We start from the raw sequence: 24202 nt of genomic DNA, 5'->3' as shown, positions 1-24202 counted from the left end.
CCCCAACACCGCCACCCACCCCCAACACCGCCACCCACCCCCAACACCCCCAACACCGCTACCAACACCGCCATCACCGCCCCCAACACCGCCCCCAACACCGCCACCACCCCCAACACCGCCACCTCCACCACCTCCACCACCACCTCCCACTGCCGCTTCCGACGATAAAAAAACGGAGGCTCGCAGCTCTGTGGGGTCACAGCAGCGACGTCCCCCCACGACCCCCCCACGACCCCCCCACGACCCCCCCACGACCCCCCCCCCACCGCCCCGCCCTTGTACAGCAGCCGGCGGCCGTGAAGGCCGTGATGGCCGTTCTGTGACGTCACGGCCGTGACGGCCGTTCTGTGACGTCACGGCCGTGACGGCCGGTCTGTGACGTCACAGGCCGTGACGGCCGGTCTGTGACGTCACAGGCCGTGACGGCGGCAGGCTGAGCCCGGCCGATCGGTGACGCTTCAACAAAACACGAACGCCTCGTGCAGTCCGGCAGTCACGAGTCCACAGCGCAGTCCGCCCGGCGCCTCCTCCTCCTCTTCCTCCTCCTCCTCTTCCTCCTCTTCCTCCTCCTCCTCGTCCCGCCGCGGAGTACTGCGAGGAGAGAGGCGGGCGGAAGGGGGCGACATCGTCAGTCGCGCCGTCAGATGCGCGCGTTTACTCCGCTGACGCCGCGACAACTTCCCGTTCGTTCCATTCCCCTCCGCACGCAGCCCTTTAACCGATCCGCGCGTCGCGGGCCACTCGGCCGCTACCGTGCGGACGGCCCGCGAAGGACCTCCACGAGGGGACCCTTGAGCAGCAGCGGCAAAGCGAGCCACGAAGTCTTACCTCAAGCTGCACGCCGCAGTGCAGGTGCAGCGCGCGAGAGCGTAGGGGGAGGGAGGTGGGGAGAAACGGAGGAGAGAGAGAGAGAGGGAAGAGAGGAACTTGAACATTCGTTCAAAAGAAGGCGCCAGTCAGCGGGGAACACGTGGAGCTGGGACCCAGCAGCGTGAGACCTGGGACGGGTGACCCGAGGGCCTGGGACCCGTTTGGACTACGAGTGTAGCTGTGCTGATGATCATGATGGTGCTGATGATGGTGGTGATGATGATGATGGTGTTGATCATAGTGCTGATGATGGTGGTTTTGATCATAGTGATGATGACGGTGATGGGGCTATTGATGGGGCTGATAATGGTATTGATGGGGCTGATGATGGTGCTGCCGACGATGATGATGGTAATGATGATGGCGATGATGATGATGGGGCTGACGATGGCGCCGCCGCCGCCGCCGATGATGATGATGATGGAGCAGGGCATAGCGCGCGGTCTCCCCCGCACCCTTGCTCTCGAGCTTGAAGTCGGGCGGCAGCAGCGCATCCTGGCGGTTGCCCAGCACGAAGGCGAGGAAGGCGAGCACCTTGGCGTCCAGGATGGCGATGATGGCGAGGATGTAGGCCCAGCGCACCGAGCACTCGCCCAGCGTGTACTTGTCAGCGCGCTCGCCGCACAGGGCGCGCACCTCCGCCGCGTCCCACGCATCCGGGAAGATCAGACAGCCGAGCACCATGCACACGGCTACATGCAGAAGGGGGGTTGGGGGGGGGGAGCAGCGTGGGAGCCTCGAGGGGCGCGGTGATGGACAGTGGCACCTGGGGCTGTCCCGTGGTCTCCTGCCAGCGGACCTTCCGCGCTTCACGTGGCATCAGAGTGCACCTAGCCTGGCACAAGCGCCGTGGCCGAACGTCGCCGCAACTTAGTGGTGGTGGTGGCTGCGCTGCACGTGAAATCAAAGTTCACCTAGCCTGGCACAAGCGCCGTGGCCGAACGTCGCCGCAACTTAGTGGTGGTGGTGGCTGCGCTGCACGTGAAATCAAAGTGCACCTAGCCTGGCACAAGCGCCGTGGCCGGACGTCGCCGCAACTTAGTGGTGGTGGTGGCTGCGCTGCACGTGGCTACTCGAACGCAGCGCTGTGGAGGCAGCGGCGAGGGTTGGTGGATCGCACACAGATGATGTTGGTGATGTCTGTAATGATGTCTGTGATGATGTTTGTTGTGATGATGGTTGTGATGTCTGTAATGATGTTAATTATGATGTCTGTGATGTTGTCTGTGATGATGTCTGTGATGATGACTGCAATGTCCATGATGATGTCCGTGATGATGACTGTAATGTCCGTGATGATGTCTGTGATGATGACTGTAATGTCCGTGATGATGTCTGTGATGATGACTGTGATGATGACTGTGATGATGTTTGTAATGTCCGTGATGATGACTGTGATGACGACTGTGATGATGACTGCGATGCTGTTTGTAATGTCCTTGATGATGATTGTGATGATGACTGTGATGATGTTTGTAATGTCCGTGATGATGTCTGTGATGATGACTGCCATGCTGTTTGTAATGTCCGTGATGATGTCTGTGATGACGACTGCGATGCTGTTTGTAATGTCCGTGATGATGACTGTGATGATGACTGCGATGCTGTTTGTAATGTCCGTGATGATGTCTGTGATGACGACTGTGATGCCACGCAGCCTCGTGATGCCGCTTGATGCCTCGCCGCGCGCCCACAGCCGAAGCGTGCGACCTCCCCCCTCCGGGGGCCCCGGGGCGGCACACGCGGGCCTCCTCGCTCGGCCACTCACCGGCCGTGAGCTGCATCCAGGCGCAGATCTTGTAGACGGTGGCCGTGTTGCAGAAGAAGAAGAGCGCGAAGCAGACGATGCACGTGACGGTGAGCACCATGGAGGCGCCCACGAAGAAGGAGGCGGCGCGCATTGCGCTCGACGGGATGGTGGAGAAGTCGGCGAACGAGCCGCGGCACTTGAGGTCGACCTTGGAGACGCCGCCGCTCACGCAGAGGTGGAAGAGGCCGAAGTAGCCGGCGCGCGGCGTCTCGGCGCCGTCGCCCACCCAGTAGGGCTGCACGAACACCACCACGTTGATGATGGCGAAGCAGATGGTGAAGATGGCCCAGAGCACGCCGATGGCGCGCGAGTTGCGCACGTAGTTGGTGTGGTAGATCTGGGCCGCCTCCTGCGCCGACAGCAGCATCACCGTGCGTGGAGGCGCCGCGTCGCGCGTCGAGGAGGCCGTCAGCGGGGCCATGCTGCTCATGAGGCCCACGCCGATGCCGCCTCCGCCGTTCTTTCCGAGCAGCAGGGGGTGCGAGTCGGCGGGGGCGTGGATCCAGGAGACGGTCTCCTCCAGCTGGATGGACGCTACGGGACGCGCGCATCGCGCGGTTAGAGAGTACGCGCGGTTAGAGAGTGGGCGCGGTTAGAGAGTACGCGCGGTTAGAGAGTGGGCGCGGTTAGAGAGTGGGCGCGGTTAGAGAGTGGGCGTGGTTAGAGAGTGGGCGCGGTTAGAGAGTACGCGCGGTTAGAGAGTGGGCGCGGTTAGAGAGTGGGTGCGGTTAGAGAGTGGGCGCGGTTAGAGAGTACGCACGGTTAGAGAGTGGGCGTGGTTAGAGAGTACGCGCGGTTAGAGAGTGGGCGTGGTTAGAGAGTGGGCGCGGTTAGAGAGTACGCGCGGTTAGAGAGTGGGCGCGGTTAGAGAGTGGGTGCGGTTAGAGAGTGGGCGCGGTTAGAGAGTACGCACGGTTAGAGAGTACGCGCGGTTAGAGAGTGGGCGCGGTTAGAGAGTACGCGCGGTTAGAGAGTGGGCGCGGTTAGAGAGTGGGTGCGGTTAGAGAGTGGGCGCGGTTAGAGAGTACGCACGGTTAGAGAGTACGCACGGTTAGAGAGTGGGCGTGGTTAGAGAGTACGCGCGGTTAGAGAGTGGGCGCGGTTAGAGAGTGGGCGCGGTTAGAGAGTACGCGCGGTTAGAGAGTGGGCGCGGTTAGAGAGTGGGTGCGGTTAGAGAGTGGGCGCGGTTAGAGAGTACGCACGGTTAGAGAGTACGCGCGGTTAGAGAGTGGGCGTGGTTAGAGAGTACGTGCGGTTAGAGAGTGGGCGCGGTTAGAGAGTGGGTGCGGTTAGAGAGTGGGCGCGGTTGGAGAGTGGGCGTGGTTAGAGAGTGGGCGCGGTTAGAGAGTGGGCGCGGTTAGAGAGTGGGCGCGGTTAGAGAGTGGGCGCGGTTAGAGAGTACGCACGGTTAGAGAGTACGCGCGGTTAGAGAGTGGGCGTGGTTAGAGAGTGGGCGTGGTTAGAGAGTGGGTGCGGTTAGAGAGTGGGCGTGGTTAGAGAGTGGGCGCGGTTAGAGAGTACGTGCGGTTAGAGAGTGGGAGCGGTTAGAGAGTGGGCGCAGTTAGAGAGTGGGAGCGGTTAGAGAGTGGGAGCGGTTAGAGAGTACGTGCGGTTAAAGAGTGGGAGCGGTTAGAGAGTACGTGCGGTTAGAGAGTGGGCGCGGTTAGAGAGTGGGAGCAGTTAGAGAGTACGCGCGGTTAGAGAGTGGGCACGGTTAGAGAGTGGGCGTGGTTAGAGAGTGGGCGTGGTTAGAGAGTGGGCGCGGTTAGAGAGTGGGCGCGGTTAGAGAGTACGTGCGGTTAGAGAGTACGTGCGGTTAGAGAGTGGGCGTGGTTAGAGAGTGGGCGCGGTTAGAGAGTACGTGCGGTTAGAGAGTGGGCGTGGTTAGAGAGTACGCGCGGTTAGAGAGTGGGCGCGGTTAGAGAGTGGGCGCGGTTAGAGAGTGGGAGCGGTTAGAGAGTACGTGCGGTTAGAGAGTACGCGCGTTAGAGAGTGGGAGCGGTTAGAGAGTACGCGCGGGTAGAGAGTACGCGCGGGTAGAGAGTACGCACGGTTAGAGAGTACGTGCGGTTAGAGAGTGGGAGCGGTTAGAGAGTACACGTGGTTAGAGAGTACGCGTGGTTAGAGAGTCCGCGCGGTTAGAGAGTGGGCGTGGTTAGAGAGTGCGCGCGGTTAGAGAGTGGGCGTGGTTAGAGAGTGGGCGTGGTTAGAGAGTGCGCACGGTTAGAGATTGGGCGTGGTTAGAGAGTGGGCGCGGTTAGAGAGTGGGCGTGGTTAGAGAGTGCGCACGGTTAGAGAGTGGGCGCGGTTAGAGAGTGGGCGCGGTTAGAGAGTGCGCGAGGTTAGAGAGTGAGCGTGGTTAGAGAGTGGGCGTGGTTAGAGAGTGGGCGTGGTTAGAGAGTGCGCGAGGTTAGAGAGTGGGCGTGGTTAGAGAGTGGGCGTGGTTAGAGAGTGCGCACGGTTAGAGAGTACGCGCGGTTAGAGAGTGCGCGAGGTTAGAGAGTGGGCACGGTTAGAGAGTGGGCGTGGTTAGAGAGTGGGCGTGGTTAGAGAGTGCGCACGTTTAGAGAGTGGGCGTGGTTAGAGAGTGCGCGCGGTTAGAGAGTGAGTGCGGTTAGAGAGTGGGCGTGGTTAGAGAGTGCGCACGTTTAGAGAGTGGGCGTGGTTAGAGAGTGGGCGTGGTTAGAGAGTGCGCGCGGTTAGAGAGTGGGCGTGGTTAGAGAGTGCGCTCGGTTAGAGAGTGGGCGTGGTTAGAGAGTGGGCGTGGTTAGAGAGTGCGGGCGGTTAGAGAGTGGGCGTGGTTAGAGAGTGCGCACGGTTAGAGAGTGGGCGTGGTTAGAGAGTGGGCGTGGTTAGAGAGTGCGCGCGGTTAGAGAGTGGGCGTGGTTAGAGAGTGCGCACGGTTAGAGAGTGGGCGTGGTTAGAGAGTGGGCGTGGTTAGAGAGTACGCGCTTCCCTGCCCGGCCGCTCCGTCGGGAACCCCGCGCGGCCTGCAGGCGCATACCGCGGCCTTGGTTGAGCCGTCCTCACCACCCTCACCCCATCAACACCCTCACCACTCTTACTCCATCACCACTCTCACCGCCCTCACACCATCAACACCCTCACCTCTCTCACCACCCTTACTCCATCAACACCCTCACCCCCCTCACCTCCTCAACACCCTCACCACTCTCACCACCTGTGGATTAGTGCGTGAAACACACCCCTTGAGCTGTAGAGAGTGAAACTCGTGGTTTTGGGCCCAGTCCTTTGTGTGGAGCCAGTAACCACCACAGCGTGATCAGACCGGTACGGGAACGGCTTCTGTGGAGAACACTCCATCCAGGGGTAGGGCATCTCAGGCTATTTATAGACGGACCTCTCACGTGATTGGCCCAGGGAATGAAATAATAGACTGAGCAGCATTATGAAAGGGGTGCCCGAATCGGGAGTGGGGGCTCAAGGCAGTGGCAGCAGGAGGAGCGGCAGCAGGAGGAGTGAGCGGCAGCAGGAGTGGTGAGCGGCAGCAGGAGTGGTGAGCGGCAGCAGCAGTGGTGAGCGGCAGCAGGAGTGAGTGAGTGGCAGCAGCAGTGGTGAGCGGCAGGAGGAGTGAGTGGCAGCAGGAGTGAGCGAGCGGCAGCAGGAGTGAGAGGAGTGAGTGGCAGCAGCAGCAGTGGTGAGTGACAGCAGGAGTGAGAGGAGTGAGTGGCAGCAGCAGCAGTGGTGAGTGGCAGCAGGAGGAGTGAGCGAGTGGCAGCAGGAGTGAGCGGCAGCAGCAGGAGTGGTGAGCGGCAGCAGGAGTGGTGAGTGGCAGGAGTGAGTGACAGCAGCAGGAGTGGTGAGCGGCAGCAGGAGCTCCCACCCTCACGCAGTGAGGACCAGGGGATCGTCGCTGTAAGCAGCAGTTGAGGGCTGTCTCCAACTCTACAGAATATTTATTTTATAGGGAAATGTTAGGTGACAGTATTATTATTGATGTAAAGCTTTCGTGACTGCAGGGATTCATATTCTTGGTTCTTTCGGTAAAGTCACGTAGAAGGGAATATATAAAACATAAAAATAATGTTTCATATTTTTTTTTATTTCCCTTCTACGTGACTTTACCGAAATAACCAAGAATATATAGTGTTATTATTATAATATTTTTCCAGCGGCCGACCTGGGGATTGAACCAGGTCCGGTGGGATGTCTGAGACGCAGCATGCCAGGAGCGGCAGGAGCGGAGAACCAAGCTGGCTGCAGCCTGGCACTGGCCAAGAGTGAAGTCTGTGGCCACCTGGTTACCGGGGTGGCTCCTTGCCTGCCCACGGACATCTCCCACTGTCCGAAGAGAGAGTTGCGTAGGGGAGGTGGATGACCCCCCCTCCCTTCCCCCAAAGCTTCTGTGTGAGTCTCGGGAAAGCGGTAGGGTCATTCGGTGTGATTGGGTGTGTGTGGGTGATCTTGTGTTGATTGTTATTCGTTTGTTCTTTGTGGTAGCCTGCTCCCAGGCTATAACTCTTCTGCTTGGAGTGGTCTGTGTCAGCCCGGGTAGAAATAAAAGCTGACATACCCAACAGCCAAGTCTGCGAGTGGTCTAACACCAGCTCGACGCGATACACCCCAGCCGTCAGCCCTCCGTGGATAGGCAACGTGAAACCACAGTTAGTCTTTCACCACGCTGGCCACTCTCACCCCCTCTCCACCCTCTCCACCCTCTCCACCCTCACCCCATCACCGCTCTCATCACCCTCACTCCATCACCACCCTCACCACCCTCACCCCCTCTCCACCCTCTCCACCCTCTCCACCCTCACCCCATCACCGCTCTCATCACCCTCACTCCATCACCACCCTCACCACCCTCACCACCCTCACCCCCTCTCCACCCTCTCCATCCTGTCCACCCTCACCGCTCTCACCCCATCACCGCTCTCATCACCCTCACTCCATCACCACCCTCACCACCCTCACCCCCTCTTCACCCTCTCCACCCTCACCCCATCACCGCTCTCATCACCCTCACTCCATCACCACCCTCACCACCCTCACCACCCTCACCCCCTCTCCACCCTCTCCACCCTGTCCACCCTCACCGCTCTCATCACCCTCACTCCATCACCACCCTCACCACCCTCACCACCCTCACCACCCTCTCCACCCTCTCCACCCTCGCCCCATCACCGCTCTCATCACCCTCACTCCATCACCGCTCTCATCACCCTCACTCCATCACCACCCTCACCACCCTCACCCCATCAACACCCCCTCACCACCCTCGCCACTCTCACCCTCCTCAACTTCCGCCACCCTCGCCTCATCACCACCATCGTCACCCTCATCACCTTCTCAAGCATCACTCGCACAAGAGCTCACAGCACAGTCAACGGGACGGATCGTGCTCTCCTTGACGCAGGGGCGGAGAACCCCTGCGGCCCGCGACTTCGTTTCACGCAACCCACGGCCACGCGCGAGGCCTCCCACTTTGAAGCGACCCTTCAGAGGAGACGTGTCCGTCACTGCCAGCATCTTAGCCACACGAATCGGGTGCTAGAAGGGTCGATTGTGTGTGTTTTTTTTTTCCGTTTCTCCACGACAAATTCGACGGGCTCATCCGATCGAGTCTCTCACTTCTCTGAAGAGATGCCGCGACTCCGAGGTAACACCGATCGCCTTATTTTTGTTTTTGCATTCTGACAGCAAGTATTGTGGGTAATGCAGACAAAATTAGCCGAGGTATTCCTAGCTCTGCGATCTTGCATTTACTTGCAAATTCCATCTCTGGCCCCGCCTACTCCAAGCGTGTATGATCTTTGCTTGCAGTGGCTCTGCATTTGGCACAAGCAGCTCTATCGCTGTATTTCTCTCAAGGGTCCGCCAGCTGTAATTTGTTCACCTGAGGACGACCGCTTGTGTTGCGACCGAAACGTCGTGGTTTTTTTCCCCACCTTTTTATTATTTTCTATCTACGTGAGTCTACCGAAAGAACCAAAGGGATATGAATTCCTGCAGTCACGAAAGCTTCAAGCCAAGATTTAAATTCGAATTGTAGCGCTGCTGCTTCGTCACTGCGGTGGCCCCGTGCTGTGACAGCAGTGGTCGAGGCAGATTGTAGAGAGGTGGACGAAGGGGCGGATGGGGGGGGGCGATTAGCCCCCCTCCCCCCAATCTTGAGATCCAGAAAATGCACCGAATGTGTTTTTAAACATTATTGCATGGGGCCCTGTTACAAAAAAGGTTAAAATGCGGGAACCCCAGACAACCCTCCCTTGGGGAGTTTCTAGATCCGAGGGGAGGTTGTGTGCATGTACAGCGCTCAGCGCTTAGCGCTGCACAGCACTACGAACCTGGTCACCAGAGTTCGAGTCCCGCTAACGAGGGTTGTGTAAAGGGACATTGGGTGGCGGTCCATGGCCATGACCCCAGAGCGCCCCCTTCCCTCGCGACGGTGCTGACTCAGCCGTCCAATCGCCCTCTCGTTGGCCAGGCTCACTGCTGCTGCTGCTGCTCCCACAGGGACGAGATGGAGACAGTCGGCGAGTCTCAATGGCCTCGTTTGGCCAGGTCTCCGTAGTAGTGGGCGATGATGATGATGGTGCTGACGGGGACGCTTGCTGTGTGTGTGTGTGGTGCCCAGTGAGTAATCTAATCCGGCTGTCTGTACGGAGGCACTGACAGAGCGGGGCACGCCTCGCTCACCCATCGCGCGGTTTACGACGGCCAGAGACTGCCGACTCTAAGCCTGCCCGGCCTCCCGCCACCCGCTCACACACTGCAGTCTATGCAGTCCAACGCAGTCCATAACACGCCCGGTGGACACGCAGAGTCGGCTCCCTCGAGGCTCGCAGATTGACCTGCGGGCGACGACTCTTGATGGCACTCGGGCTGCGAACCGCACGGCGTGAATGTCACCGGAGGGGAGCCGGCTCTGCGCAGCCCACGTTTTGTCGCATTGACCCAGGCGCCACGCGCAGACGTTCGACGCAAGGGCGTCTCGGCGCCTCCACGCTTACCCGTCAGAGACGGCGATCGCCTTGTTTTCCCCAGCGCGGCGCCGTCCATCTCGGTCGCCCTTGGGTTCTGGGCAACAATCGCGGCGTCGCGCGCTGTCCAAAATCCGTACCGCCTCGAGCCTCTGAGCCGTTAAGGTTTCAGCACCAGGGACAGGGGCAGAGAGCGGCTGTAGTAGCAGCAGCAGCAGGATGAATCGCTCCGCCGAGGAACTTATTTTCTCGTGAGCGGTGAAGCGTCCATGTGGATGGGGTTTGTGGATTCGTAGAAATGCCACCACCACCACCTCCCCCGTTTCACGCAGGCGCCACGACACCGCGAGCCCGAGCAGCGGCGGGACAGGAGCAGCAGCAACCAACTACAAGCCCTAACCAATAGCACACTAGCCCGAGCCAATAGTACACTAGCCCTAGCCAATAGTACACTAGCCCTAGCCAATAGTATACTAGCCCTAGCCAATAGTACACTAGCCCTAGCTAATACTACACTAGCCCTAGCCAATAGTACACTAGCCCTAGCTAATACCACACTAGCCCTAGCCAATAGTACACTAGCCCTAGCCAATAGTACACTAGCCCGAGCCAATAGTACACTAGCCCTAGCCAATAGTACACTAGCCCTAGCCAATAGTATACTAGCCCTAGCCAATACCATACTAGCCCGAGCCAATACTACACTAGCCCTAGCCAATACCACACTAGCCCTAGCCAATAGTACACTAGCCCTAGCCAAAAGTACACTAGCCCTAGCCAATAGTACACTAGCCCTAGCCAATACCATACTAGCCCGAGCCAATACTGCACTAGCCCCAGCTAATACCACACTAGCCCTAGCCAATAGTACACTAGCCCTAGCCAATACTACACTAGCCCTAGCCAATACCACACTAGCCCGAGCCAATACTACACTAGCCCTAGCCAATACCACACTAGCCCTAGCCAATAGTACACTAGCCCTAGCCAATACTACACTAGCCCTAGCCAATACTACACTAGCCCTAGTCAATAACACACTAGCCCTAGCCAATACCACACTAGCCCTAGTCAATACCACACTAGCCATAGCCAATACTACACTAGCCCTAGCCAATACCACACTAGCCCTAGCCAATACTACACGAGCCCTAGCCAATACCACACCAGCCCTAGCCAATGCTACACTAGCCTTAGCCAATACCACACCAGCCCGAGCCAATACCACACTAGCCCTAGCCAATACTACACTAGCCCTAGCCAATACCACACTAGCCCTAGTCAATACCACACTAGCCCTAGCCAATACTACACTAGCCTTAGCCAATACCACACGAGCCCTAGCCAATACCACACTAGCCCTAGCCAATACTACACTAGCTCTAGCCAATACCACACTAGCTCTAGCCAATACTCCACTTGCCCTAGCCAATACCATACTAGCCCTAGCCAATACCACACGAGCCCTAGCCAATACCACACTAGCCATAGCTAATACTGCACTAGCCCTAGACAATACTACACTATCCCTAGCCAATACCACACCAGTCCTAGCCAATACCACACTAGCCAATAGTACACTAGCCCTAGCCAATACACTAGCCCTAGCCAACACTGCACTAGCCCTAGCCAATAGTACACTAGCCCTAGCCAATAGTACACTACGCCTAGCCAATACCACACTAGCCATAGCCAATACCACACTAGCCCTAGACAATACCACACTAGCCCTAGACAATACCACGCGAGCCCTAGTCAACACCACACGAGCCCTAGCCAATACCACACTAGCCCTAGCCAATACTACACTAGCCCTAACCAATACCACACAAGCCCTAGCCAATACTACACCAGCCCTAGCCATTACTACACTAGCCATAGCCAACACTGCACTTGCCCTACCCAATACTACACTAGCCCTAGCCAATACTACACCAGCCCTAGCCAATACCACACTAGCCCTAGCAAATACTACTCTAGCCCTAGCCAATACTACTCTAGCCCTAGCCATTACTACTCTAGCCCTAGCCAATACTACACCAGCCCTAGCCAATACTACACCAGCCCTAGCCAATACTACACTAGCCCTAGCCAATAGTACACTAGCCCTAGCCAATACCACACTAGCCCTAGCAATACTACACTAGCCCTAGCCAATACCACACTAGCCCTAGCCAATACTACACTAGCCCTAGCCGATAGTACACTAGCCCTAGCCAATACCACACTAGCCCTAGCCAATACTACACTAGCCCTAGCCAATACTACACTAGCCCTAGCCAATACCACACGAGCCCTAGCCAATACCGCACTAGCCCTAGCCAATACGACACTAGCCCTAGCCAACACTACACTAGCCATAGCCATAACCACATTAGCCAACCACATACTACCCTTGCCACACTAGCAATAACCACGCGAGCAAAGTCGATAGCCCTAACCATTACCACACTAGCCCGAGTCATAAAGACTAGCCAACCAAATGCTAAATCTAACCACAACACTTGGTCTAGCCATACCCACACTAGGCTACCAAATTCTAACCATAGCGATGCTCGCCCTAGCCATAACTCTATTAGTTAAATACGATCCTCATCTCAAAGAAACGAGCCCACAATCGAGTTAGCGCCTTTCTGCTGACCAAATCCCCCAAAGCAGCTCGCCACCAGCATTAGCACGACGTGGTAGCCCACTCAACCAGCCACTAACCAACCTTCAGAATTACCACTCACCCAAACCAGTGTAACCACAAACGAACCACCCCGACATCTCAACATAACCAAATGTTTTCCTTTAAAAGGCAGTATTGACGAACGTGAGCGTTGTTATTTGTGCATCACTGCCAACGCAGCATCACCAGATCACGTTTTGAACCGATTGCTCTAATCAACCCTATCCCTAATCCCACTGAAACCACCCCTTGTCCTACCCAAATGCTAAAAAGCCAATCACCTGCAAGGACAAGTCCTCTCACTGGGACTCAGGCTAGTGGGATTCTCAGGATGAGAAAACTCCCTCCAAATGAAATGGTGAATGTGGTGGAGAATTTGACAATGATGAATATGACCCCACTGGCAAAGTGTGAGGTTGTCATGATTCAGACAGCTGATAGATTGCAATTACATGCATTGGTACTGGTGGCAAATGTACCAACAATGCTGATAATTACTCAAGTTTTACGATGTATTTTGAGTGAATATGAACGGGACGTGATGATTTATCATGACGGTCAGACATTCACACACACAGTGCCCACCACAACTGACCAGCAAACCAACAAACGGACACGGAGCCTGGCGGAGCCAGAGGGGAAGTTAAGAGTTCGTGCGAGGCTCAGTGCAAAGTGTAATCGTATGTTTTATTGTTATTACTTTGTTATATTCTAAGTTCCTGTTTTATTAAGCTTGTTAACCCAGACGAATGACTGGGTGGCTAGTTGGGTACGGTCAGGGCTGGTACTAGTCACTGGGTGGCTAGAAGGGTACAGTAAGGGGCTGGTACTAGTCACTGGGTGGCTAGAAGGGTACTGTAAGGGGCTGGTACTAGTCACTGGGTGGCTAGTTGGGTACAGTAAGGGGCTGGTACTAGTCACTGGGTGGCTAGTTGGGTACAGTAAGGGGCTGGTACTAGTCACTGGGTGGCTAGTTGGGTACAGTAAGGGGCTGGTACTAGTCACTGGGTGGCTAGTTGGGTACAGTAAGGGGCTGGTACTAGTCACTGGGTGGCTAGTTGGGTACAGTAAGGGGCTGGTACTAGACACTGGGTGGCTAGTTGGGTACAGTAAGGGGCTGGTACTAGACACTGGGTGGCTAGTTGGGTACAGTAAGGGGCTGGTACTAGTCACTGGGTGGCTAGAAGGGTACAGTAAGGGGCTGATACTAGACACTGGGTGGCTAGTTGGGTACAGTAAGGGGCTGGTACTAGTCACCGTGTGGCTAGAAGGGTACAGTAAGGGGCTGGTACTAGTCACTGGGTGGCTAGAAGGGTACAGTAAGGGGCTGATACTAGTCACCATGTGGCTAGAAGGGTACAGTAAGGGGCTGGTACTAGTCACTGGGTGGCTAGAAGGGTACAGTAAGGGGCTGGTACTAGTCACTGGGTGGCTAAAAGGGTACAGTAAGGGGCTGGTACTAGTCACTGGGTGGCTAGTTGGGTACTGTAAGGGGCTGGTACTAGTCACTGGGTGGCTAGAAGGGTACTGTAAGGGGCTGGTACTAGTCACTGGGTGGCTAGAAGGGTACAGTAAGGGGCTGGTACTAGTCACCGTGTGGCTAGAAGGGTACAGTAAGGGGCTGGTACTAGTCACTGGGTGGCTAGAAGGGTACAGTAAGGGGCTGGTACTAGACACTGGGTGGCTAGAAGGGTACAGTAAGGGGCTGGTACTAGACACTGGGTGGCTAGTTGGGTACGGTAAGGGGCTGGTACTAGTCACTGGGTGGCTAGTTGGGTACAGTAAGGGGCTGGTACTAGTCACTGGGTGGCTAGTTGGGTACAGTAAGGGGCTGGTACTAGTCACTGGGTGGCTAGTTGGGTACAGTAAGGGGCTGGTACTAGTCACTGGGTGGCTAGTATCTGTGAGTACGCCGATGACGACTGAAGCTTCACGTCCCCAGACTGCGCGTGCCTCCTTGCGGCCTCTCAGGACGCGTGGCCTGTGGTTCCGTAGTCTCAGAAGGGCGCCCCCCCCCCATCCCGTTTCCCCGGCCACGCAGGGTCACGCGCACCAACTCACTCGGCGCTTCGGCTTGGCTCGGATGAGAAGTTCAACCTTTATTGTTCAAGAGGACCATGGATGGATGCGACGTGCGCACGCATCATCTCAGCGGGACGTGAACAATTTTGTTTTGTGTTTACTATTGTGGAGCGGAGGGGGGGGGGTCGTGTTGGCGCGGTCGCCAGTTCCGTGTGCCACGCCAGCGGCTACAGACGCAGCCAATACATTGCACTGCGAATGCGGTTGTAGTCGGGCAGCTGCTCGATGGGACCTGTAGGCATCGGGAAGGATGGGAAATATGGAGCACACGGTTACACAGAACGTTAACGGTCTCAACTTTGAGCGCGCCGTCTCCGCCACTACCACACAGAATCCACTGTGTCGGTGGAGCCGAGCGTGTGGGCGGAGCCACGTGTGGGTGGAGCTGTGTGTGGGTGGAGCCGTGTATGGGTGGAGCCGTGTATGGGTGGAGCCGTGTATGGGTGGAGCCGAGTGTGTGGGTGGAGGTGTGTGTGTGGGTGGAGCCGAGCATGGGTGAAGCTGAGTGTGTGGGTGGAGCCGTGTGTGGGTGGAGCCGTGTGTGGGTGGAGCCGTGTGTGGGTGGAGCCATGTGTGGGTGGAGCTGTGTGTGAGTTTAGTCATGAGCGTGGATCCCCCAGGCTGACTCACCGACGGCGGCGATGGCCGGGCACTTGTCGTAGATGTAGTGGGAGCAGACCCTGCGCAGAACCTTGGAATCCACAGCCTAGACACGCGGTACATACGCGCACACACACACACACCGTGTTACACACACACACACACCGTGTTACACACACACACACACAGATGCATTACACGCACGGCCACAAACCACGGAACACACGAGCCTCGAATAACCCAAAAGACCACGCTACTCACACGCGCACCGTCTTAAGCACACATTGTTACAAACGTGTTCCTCGTAATACCACACGCACAATCTACGGATGCACCAAGCGACATGCACGCTAACACGAGCGTGTGGAGGATTTTGCAGACGTTAAGCACCACAGCCCAGCTGTAGCGTGTTTGCAGCTTGTTGCGGAGGTCCAAGGTAGAAACCTGGCAGGCTGCCCTGGTTAATTGTACGGTATTAACCTTAAACACACACCGATGCCCACTTGCATGCTGGTACCGAATCACACTGCGCCACATTGGGGGTACCCTCCAAATGTTTGAGATGTCATGGAGGGCAATTTGAGTTGCCGAGGCATTCAGACGAGCACCATGTCAATGCAATGATAATTATGAGATTGTCATCTTGGAGTTGTCCCGGAACTGTACTAGGAGCCAACGAGGGGGATGTAGGTACTGGGGAGTAATGTGGTCTCATTCACAGCGAGGCCACAGCGAGGCCACAGCAAGGCCGCAGCGGGGCCGCAGCGGGGTGACAGCGGGGTCACAGCGAGGCCACAGCGAGGCCGCAGCGAGGCCAAAGCGAGGCCACAGCGAGGCCACAGTGAGGCCGCAGCGAGGCCGCAGCGAGGCCGCAGCGAGGCCACAGCGGGGCCGCAGCGAGGTCGCAGCGAGGCCACAGGGAGGCCGCAGCGAGGCCACAGCGGGGCCGCAGCGAGGTCACAGCGAGGCCACAGCGAGGCCACAGCGAGGCCGCAGCGGGGTCACAGCGAGGCCACAGCGAGGCCGCAGCGAGGCCGCAGCGAGGCCGCAGCGAGGCCACAGCGAGGCCACAGCGAGGCCACAGCGAGGCCACAGCGGGGCCACAGCGAGGCCACGAGCCCTGCGGCTTCACGGGGATCAGCGCGAGTGCCCACGTACGTCGATTCGCGCCTCCAACTCGGTCAGGGGAATGCGCCGCCCGTAGCACAGCATCTGCCGCCCGATATCCTCGCAGATCGGAGTGGAACCTGGGTGTCGCACGCGGGCGCGACACAAACAACGGTGTGAGAACTACAACCCCCGCCGGCCAACCCCACCACCGACGAATGCCGGGCAAGGGCCAGCACCGCCGCCATCAATGCCGGGCGGTGGCCGATGGATAGTCGGGTAGGATTAGTGCGTGGTTAGCTACAGTGATTTGGGATATGACCAGAGGGAGGCCTCGTGCTAGTGACTGGTTGGCTAGTTGGATAGGGTTAGTACTCGTGGCTGGTTGGCTAAATTTGTATGTTTACAGGGAGGGATAGCTCTACAGGCTGGTTGGCTCGAGATGAGGTCAGCATTGGCTGATGAGGAGTTGGGCCAGCGTCTGGCTGTTGGAGAGCATCACCTATGAAGGCCGGTATGGTACACGATGGGGTGGGTGGCCAGCAGTATGCCTGGCTGCCTTCGTCTCCCCAGTGCTGATGTTTACACTCCGCACAAGATACTCATTTGAGGCCGAGTCTACCTAGGGGAGGCCTGGGACATCTTCAGATAATCATCACTGGTGTTGGCTGCGAGCGGGAATCGAACTCGGGTTGCTGGGATCGTAGCGCACCGCTCTAATCGCTGCCCTTACCACTGCTCACTCAGCTATCGCACTAACGGAAACACGCACACGCTCACAGACACGCACCATCGAGCTGCAGCAGCATGTTGGTCTTGAGGAGGTTTTTGGCGCGAGTCACCTCACTGTCGGTCACGGACGTGCACAGGCGCATCCTGCAGGGCGAGATACACGGCACTGAGACACGGTACGGTGAGGACACACGGGACGGTGAGACGCAGCACGGTGGTGACACACGGCACGGTGGTGACACACGGCACAAAGACGCGGCACGGTGGTGACACACGGCACAGAGATGCGGCACGGTGGTGACACACGGCACGGGGTGACACACGGCACGGTGGTGGGAAGTTGGAGGAGCTGAAAGGGGTCGTTAGAGGAAATGAAGAGGATGGTAGAGAACAGAGGATGGAGAAGACGTCGCACACGCACCACTCGGCCTGCACCCAGTGGATCGTCTCCTCGATGCCCATGGAGTCGCACACCATGTACGTGCCCCAGAGCCCCGTGTCAGAGTAGCACGTGTTGAACGACTGGTAGCTGTGGCAGACGCTCTTCTGCGCCAAAGTCTGCGCCAGCTTGCTCGACAGGTTCTGCCAAGGAGTGGGGCGCAAGAAAAGAGTGGGCGGGCCGTCCACACGGCTGACTCGACAGCTCCACAAGCAGCGCGCGGCTGTACGTGCACGGGACCGCACACACGGCTGTAAACACAAGATAGCTGGAGATACACACAGGCAGCTGCACGCACACAGCTGTAGACATACAACACAGCTGCAGACATACAGACAGCTGAAGACACACAGCACACACACCTGTACAAAGACAAAGACAGTTGCAGACACACACTCGCACAAGACACACAGGCAGCTGTAGACAGACGCACACGCAGGGAGCTGTACACATAGGCAGCTGCAGACACGCGCACACAAAGACAGCTACACACACACAGGCAGCCATCCACACACACGGGCAGCTGTACACACACGTGCAGCTGCAGGCACACGGAGCGGTGGGAGTGGGACTCACGGCGCCGCCTCCGTAGGAGCGATCCCAGTTGCCGATGAGCGTGTTGGCCACCATGAGGGGGATGGTGTCGGCCTCGGGCCAGCCAACGCTCTCCACCGCCAGCGCCACGTGAGCCAGGGGCATCTTGTCGTCACGCACCAGGATCTGCACCGCACGCATACGGCGGCCACGTCGGGAGGGGCGCACCACTCGCTAGGGCGCCTGGCAGGCATCGCCACGGCCGCCCTCGCACGGCACGCAGGGAGGTCGCGGGTTCATCACGGGGGGATCTCGGGGTCATCATGCCGGGCAATCACGGGGGGGTCATTGCGGGGGGGGGGGGGTCCCGGAGTCGCACCTCGCTGCCGGTGAAGCGGCATATGGGCAGCACGGGCACCTCGTCTCCCTCGTACTGGAAGGGAAGGTTGCCCAGGTGCTTCTGGGCCAACTGCACCAGCTCGTCGTGGCGAATGCCTGCATGCGATGTAGAGACGCACAGCGGCATGCGCAGACAACAACAACAACAACCGCCATTCGCCACCAAGTGTCGGTGACGTCACCACGACGCTTGTGCCAGGCTATGTGCACCCTGAGGCCACGTGAAGTGTCGAACGCCCGCTGGCAGGAGGTCACGGGGCAGACCCAGGTGCCACGGGTCGACTGAGATGACTGGCTGATGCACCACCTGTGCCCCCTACTGTGCCAACCTGCTGTGCTCTAGCCACCCGGCGCTCCGCTCGTTGTTGTGAGCATCACTCCTCCGCCCTCCGTTGTTGTTGGAGGGCGACTGCCTCCAACTGCCCAGTAGCTCCACGTCCTCCCGTACCACATCACTCCATCTCTTCTCTAGCCCGTGCCGCACCCGCTTAGCCCCCTCGATCCGGCCGAACAAAAGCTGTTTCGGCATGCGGTGGCTGGGCATGCGGGCTACATGACCCAGCCATCGCAGCCTTCCCCGCCGGAGGAGCTCACCGATGGGACCTTGCCCAGATCTTTCAAGGATTTGTGAGCTCCTCACACAATCCAGTCTGGTTAAACCCAGGATGGATCGTAGGCAGGCCAGCCTAAATGTTTCTAACCGGCGAAGATGTTCCATTAGGGGAGTCCACGTTTCGCAAGCGTAGAGAAGGGAGGGAATGACCGTGGCCGAGAAGACCTGAAGCTTAGTGCGGAGTGACAGACCAGGTAGCTTCCACACAGCGTTACGCAACCGATGAAAAGATATTGCCGCTCGACTGATTCGGAGTGAGACCTCTGCTGTTAAACTGGAGCCAGTCATAAGCACACTGCCCAGGTATGGGAAACTCTCCACTCCCTCCAGACACATACACACACACACGCAGAGAAATGTGTAAGAATACAAACACAGAGACAAAAATCCCCGATATAACCTTTATGGACTTTTGGGGAAGTGCTGTTATCAAGCACCCATGAAAGCGGTGGTTTATTGCCACCACTAACACTCGACCATGCCTCACTTAAAAAGCTCTTCGCGACTTAATTTAACATTCTTGTGTGCGCGTAACTGCGTGCGTGTGTGCATTCAAGTGTGTGCAAGTGTGCATGTGTATCAAAGTGTATGAGCGTGTGTGCAAGTGTGCGCGTGTGTTTAAGTGTGCACGTGCATGAAAGTGTGCGCGTGCGTGCAAGTGTGTGTAAGTGTGCGTGTGTGCGCAAGTGTGCGCATCCGTGTTCGTACCTCCCGCGGCCGACAGCACCATGCGGGGCCCCTTGTAGTGGGTGCTGATGTAGTCGACCAGGTCTCCGCGCGCAATTGACCTGCACGCGCCGCACGTGCCCGCACCCGGCCCTCAGCGCCGGCTCGTTTCACGTGGAGGCACGACCTCCGGGTCCCACGGATAAACGCGGCGCCGCTCTCGCGCGCTCGCATTGGCCGAGCGCAAATACAAAAACGCGCTTAATCTACGCGGGACACCATAATTATATCTACGGGACTACTGGAACGTCACGACAGCCGTATTATTGCCGCAAAGGGTTAAGCCTACTCCTTTTTCACCGTAATTATAGCGGACCTCGGCTCGGCTCTACCATATGCGAGCGCGAGCGTGGCGGGAGAGGCGGTAGCGCGTACTTGATGTTTTTCGTGGGCCCCAGGATGGTCCTGCCGAGTGCAGTGCCCTGGTAGGCGGTGGCGTGGAGGTAGTCGAACACCACCTCCTGCATGTTGGTCTCCACCTCCTGCATCTCGCGCAGGATCACCCCGCGCTCGCGCTCCATCTCCGCCTCGCCCAACGTGCTGTTCTGAATTATGTCCGCCAGGATCTCCACAGCTGGAGACGCACGCGGTCACACACACATGCATTTACAAAGACAAAGATCCCCGAATAGACTTAACAGACTGTTGGGGCAAGTGATGTTAAGCAAGCACCTATGCAGGCCGGCATGGCACACGAGGGGATGGGTGGCCAGCGCAACGCCAAACCACCTTCGATGGCAGACAGCTCAAGTGTGTCTACGGGTCGGAGGAGCGTGGCGTCACACTCGTGTTGCTAAGGCAGTTCATAGGTCACCGGGTTCACAACAAAGAGCCCTAACCACAGCGCCACTTCTCCACCCGCATAAGGACACGGGCTGTCTGGTGCGAGCCCAGCACCAGGCCCGGCTGCAGCTACTCTCGGACAACGAGAGCCAGCAGAGCTATTGTGTGGACCACCGTGACAATGATGTTGCACCGAGGAGGAAAGTGAACTTGGGTGGTGCGGGGACCACCCTGGCGCGGCGCACTCACCTTTGGGCAGGTCCTCTGCGAAGGCCTTGGCGAAGTAGACGGTCTGCTCACGTGATGTGTAGGCGTTGAGGTGAGCGCCCATGTTCTCAATCTCCAGCTCCAGGTCGAGCTGGGAGCGCTTCTTCGTGCCCTATCCACGTACACATTTATGCACACAAGCGTAGGCACATAAACACGCGCAGGCAAACAAAGACAAAGATCCCCCGTGTAGCCTTTAACGGACTATTGGGGCAAGTGCTGTTGGCGAGCACCTATGAAGGCCGGCATAGCACGACACGGGATGGGTAGCTAACTCCATACCCGGCCGCCTCCGTCTATCCGGTGCTGATGTTTACACATCGCACCAGGTAATCATTTTAGGTTGCGTTTACCTAAGGCAGACAGAGCACTGGCTCCAATACTCACCACTGTTTTTGTTTATGACCGGGAATCTAGCTCGGGTTGTTGGGTTCGCAGCAGTGTGCTTAGCACTACACTCCCGCTTCCCGGACACAACGCACACACCCGCACGCAGGCACAGACAGACAATGGGAATGGGCCATAGGAGAGCCCTGCGGTGACATTGGTGGTTGTGGAAGGGAAAGGCGTGGGGGTCAGGGCGCTCACGCTAGGTCACGTGACCACTCGCACCTTGAAGGCCATGTGCTCCAGGAAGTGGGCGGTCCCGTTGTTCTTCTCATTCTCGTAGCGGCTGCCGGCGTCGATCCAAAGCCCAACCTGCTCACTCCGCACATGGCGAGATGTTATCTCCCTCGCCTGGTATGCAGGAGATCGTGGGTTCGATCCCCACCCTGATATCTGTATATTTGGAATTTGCACGTTCTCCCCGTGGTCGCGTACATTTTTCTCCAGTTTTTCCCTCCACATTTTGAAATGTGCATTTGGCTGGTTTAGATTTCCATGTGATAAGCCACTTCGTTGAGCGATCATTTGTGGTCAGGTCGCATCTGAAAAAAGCTAAGTAGGCTTTACCTGGTATATAAAATAAACTAATTGAAAAGTATTTAACCAGAGCCTCCTCACAAGCGCAGCCCTGATAACAGACAGCTCTACTGTAGCAGGGCTCAATAGGTACAGTAAAACCTTGGATTGCGAGTAACTTGGTCTGCGAGTGTTTTGCAAAAAGAGCACATTTTTTAAATAAATAATAATTTGATAAACGAGCGAGGTCTTGCAATACGAGCAGTACGAATACGCTTTGTCTGCCGAGCGTCACGTGATCACAACTGATATACGAGTGCTTTGATATACGAGTGCTTTGGATTACAAACACGTTTCCGGAACGAATTATGCTCGCAATCCAAGGTTTTACTGTATTTCAATTACCCTTTGTTGGCTGTCATTGCAAGCACCACTCCTGTAATTCAAAGGGCCTCTTGTTGTGACAGAAGTGACCAAGTGTCCTAGAATTCGAAACACGGTTCAAAATATTCCCCCATAGTACCCGATTAGCCGCAAAGTGATTGATACATATCATGCGGGCTGTTTTAAAGTGGGAGGCCTCGCCTGATCATGGACTGTGTTTGTCTGATGGACCATAGGTTCCCCATCCCTGACTCAAGTGAAATACGACCCATATGGTGATTGTGCTGTGCCCTTTTGTGAGAGTAATGCCAAGGAAGTGAGGGTGGTTGGGTGGTAAGGGGTGTGTGATGGAGGGTGGGCAGCAATAACATCCATTGCCCCACCGGTCTGTTGAAGGTTACACGGAGGATCTGTCTTTGGGGGTAAGGGTAATGTGTGGGTAAGGGGAGTGTAAGAGTGGTGGGTGTGGTGAGGCTATCACTTACCGTGCACGTGTGGAGGCCCGAGTTCTCGGAGGCCACACGGAGGCCATTGTCGAGTGTGGACACCTGCGTCTCAGGGATGTTGAGCAGCGCCTGTGCGTAGCCCACATCCCCCTTGGTGCTCATGCAGCGACTCACCCGCCATGGCGCCTGCATCAGTCAACAACAGAGCGGAGGCGTTGGGCGGGGGGGGCGACGACGGTGGGTGGTTGAATTATTGAGACAAAGGGAGACGTGTCAGCAGGTGGAAAAGACAAAAAAAATAATGGGAGACAACGAACACAGGCGGGAGACAAGGGGACACCGATGGGCGATTGGGGGGGGGGGACGCCGGACAGATGGGAGACAATTTGAGACGTCAGGTAGACAGGAGACAATTGAAGATACAGGGTCATGTAAAAAGTCAAGGGACACGTGACAGCCAGACAAGTAGAGACACAAGGTCAGATGGGAGACAGGACGGGACATATGGCAGACAGCAGACAACGGGAGACATACCGGTATAAGGGAAGACAATACACGATGCATAGGGCAGACAAATATAATAGGAAAAAGTTGCAAGGTCAGGTGGAGTATGACAAGGGGAGACATGGGGCAGGATGCGACATGCAAGGAGAGTCCCAGGGTTGGGGTCAGACACAGGATAGAGACAACATTAGATGGGGAACGAGGAGGGAAGATGGGACAATGAGTGTACAGGTTCCAGGAGACAAAGGGTCGGCCTGCAGACAAGGGGGGATGGGGTGGGGACAGGTAGGAGACAACACGGGGAGACGCAGAGCAAGAAAAGCAATACAAGGTCAGATGGGAGAGACAAGGTCAGCGCCACTACGTAGTCCTCATTATCTACCCGGCCTCACGTTAACACGAACGCATCTGATGACCGCTGGGAGACCACTGGGACGCTTACGTAGCGGCAATTGCGAATCCCACACAGGCCAGCCGGCGTCTATTCATCCTGACGCGCACAACAACCAAGCGGTTGGCAAAATCTGCGCGATAACACAACCCCCCCCCCCCCCCACGAAATCTCACAACTCGCTGAAATCCGCTCTCATCAAATCAAGTACAACAAAAAACACCACCACAAACGGCACGGGCCAGAGTCGAGAAAGTGTCCCCGGGGTGGGGGGTGGATGTGGCACGCGAACCCGGCCGTGCGAGCCGAGCTCCGGCGAGATCGTGCCGCCGCTGCTGCTGCGACGGCTGCGGCCTCGTCGCTGTAACGCAGAGGCCGCGTGCGACGAACGCCGATCTCTGAGGCTGCCTTCGCCGCATCTCCGCGACACCGTGAACCAGAAGCCCCGCGGCCTAGCGAGACCCGAGTGGGACTAGTGTCCCCGTGACCTCGGCGCCGCGCGCTTCGCAAGGGATGGCGCGTGCTTCCCCCCCCCCCGCCGCGATTAAGTTGGAGCGGATTAACGAGGGGGTGACGAGGGTGGACGACGAGGGGGGAAAGGAGGAGGACGAGGGAGCGACTCACGCGGGTGGCGCGACGGGTGACGCCGCGCAGAGCCCGAGACAAACACAGCGACGCCATCGTCGGATCGAATCGAAGTGAGAGAATCGTCACGCAAATTACGCCACAAAACGATTCCTTTGCGTCAACGATGTCCGAGTAAGAAATCGATTCGACAACTGCGGGTGAAACGATCCCGGGACGAGAAGACGGAACCTGACGAGGAGGATCGATTTAAAATGGTTCGATAAGTGACGTTGGATCGAATAGATTGCAAGGTTGGGGGGGGGGTTGACGCGTGGGTCTGGATCGATACAGTTGCGTAGTCGATTAATCGATTCCCCTAACAGAATATTTATCTTTCGATTTAAAGCTTTCGTGACTGCAAGGATTC

At 57.2% G+C, this 24202-nt stretch overlaps 2 protein-coding genes across 2 annotated transcripts; both read right to left on the bottom strand.

The window, feature by feature from the left end:
- Positions 1 to 271: 271 nt before the first annotated feature.
- On the bottom strand, positions 272 to 10028 carry LOC116951250 (LHFPL tetraspan subfamily member 3 protein-like). Its single transcript, XM_076073472.1, has 4 exons — positions 9658 to 10028; positions 2642 to 3217; positions 832 to 1565; positions 272 to 594 (listed from the first exon to the last, which is right to left on the bottom strand). Exons 1-3 carry the CDS (start codon positions 9704 to 9706, stop codon positions 1162 to 1164), a joined length of 1029 nt encoding a protein of 342 aa, XP_075929587.1. The 5' UTR covers positions 9707 to 10028; the 3' UTR covers positions 272 to 594; positions 832 to 1161.
- A 4349-nt stretch (positions 10029 to 14377) lies between these two features.
- On the bottom strand, positions 14378 to 23939 carry LOC116951246 (mitochondrial-processing peptidase subunit beta-like). The gene is made up of 13 exons (XM_032969743.2): positions 23833 to 23939; positions 22353 to 22499; positions 21193 to 21279; positions 20563 to 20692; positions 19906 to 20104; positions 19513 to 19592; positions 18172 to 18287; positions 17835 to 17978; positions 17241 to 17401; positions 16878 to 16963; positions 16139 to 16227; positions 15011 to 15086; positions 14378 to 14612 (listed from the first exon to the last, which is right to left on the bottom strand). The coding sequence occupies exons 1-13, from the start codon at positions 23887 to 23889 to the stop codon at positions 14548 to 14550; spliced, it is 1437 nt and encodes a 478-aa protein (XP_032825634.1). The 5' UTR covers positions 23890 to 23939; the 3' UTR covers positions 14378 to 14547.
- Positions 23940 to 24202: the final 263 nt, after the last annotated feature.

Source organism: Petromyzon marinus, chromosome 42 (genome assembly GCF_048934315.1).
Source record: "Petromyzon marinus isolate PM22_M1 ecotype Great Lakes invasive population chromosome 42, UKy_Petmar_22M1.pri1.0, whole genome shotgun sequence".
Lineage (NCBI taxonomy): Eukaryota > Metazoa > Chordata > Hyperoartia > Petromyzontiformes > Petromyzontidae > Petromyzon > Petromyzon marinus.
Note: the sequence above shows the minus strand (reverse complement) of the source record. Positions and strands in the feature narration are given on the sequence as shown.

Bases quoted from the DNA above. Each gene is read 5' to 3' on its own strand.
- LOC116951246 (XM_032969743.2), bottom strand. From the start codon at position 23,889: ATGGCGTCGCTGTGTTTGTCTCGGGCTCTGCGCGGCGTCACCCGTCGC. The intron at 16,964-17,240 runs GTGCGTGTGCGA...CTCGCCCTGCAG, and splicing joins CACTGGGTGCAGGCCGAGTG to GATGCGCCTGTGCACGTCCG. The intron at 16,228-16,877 runs GTGCGTGTCTGT...TGCGACACCCAG, and splicing joins CATGCTGCTGCAGCTCGATG to GTTCCACTCCGATCTGCGAG.
- LOC116951250 (XM_076073472.1), bottom strand. From the start codon at position 9,706: ATGGACGGCGCCGCGCTGGGGAAAACAAGGCGATCGCCGTCTCTGACG. The intron at 3,218-9,657 runs GTAAGCGTGGAG...CGCGTCCCGTAG, and splicing joins GCGATCGCCGTCTCTGACGG to CGTCCATCCAGCTGGAGGAG. The intron at 1,566-2,641 runs GTGAGTGGCCGA...TTCTGCATGTAG, and splicing joins CTGGATGCAGCTCACGGCCG to CCGTGTGCATGGTGCTCGGC.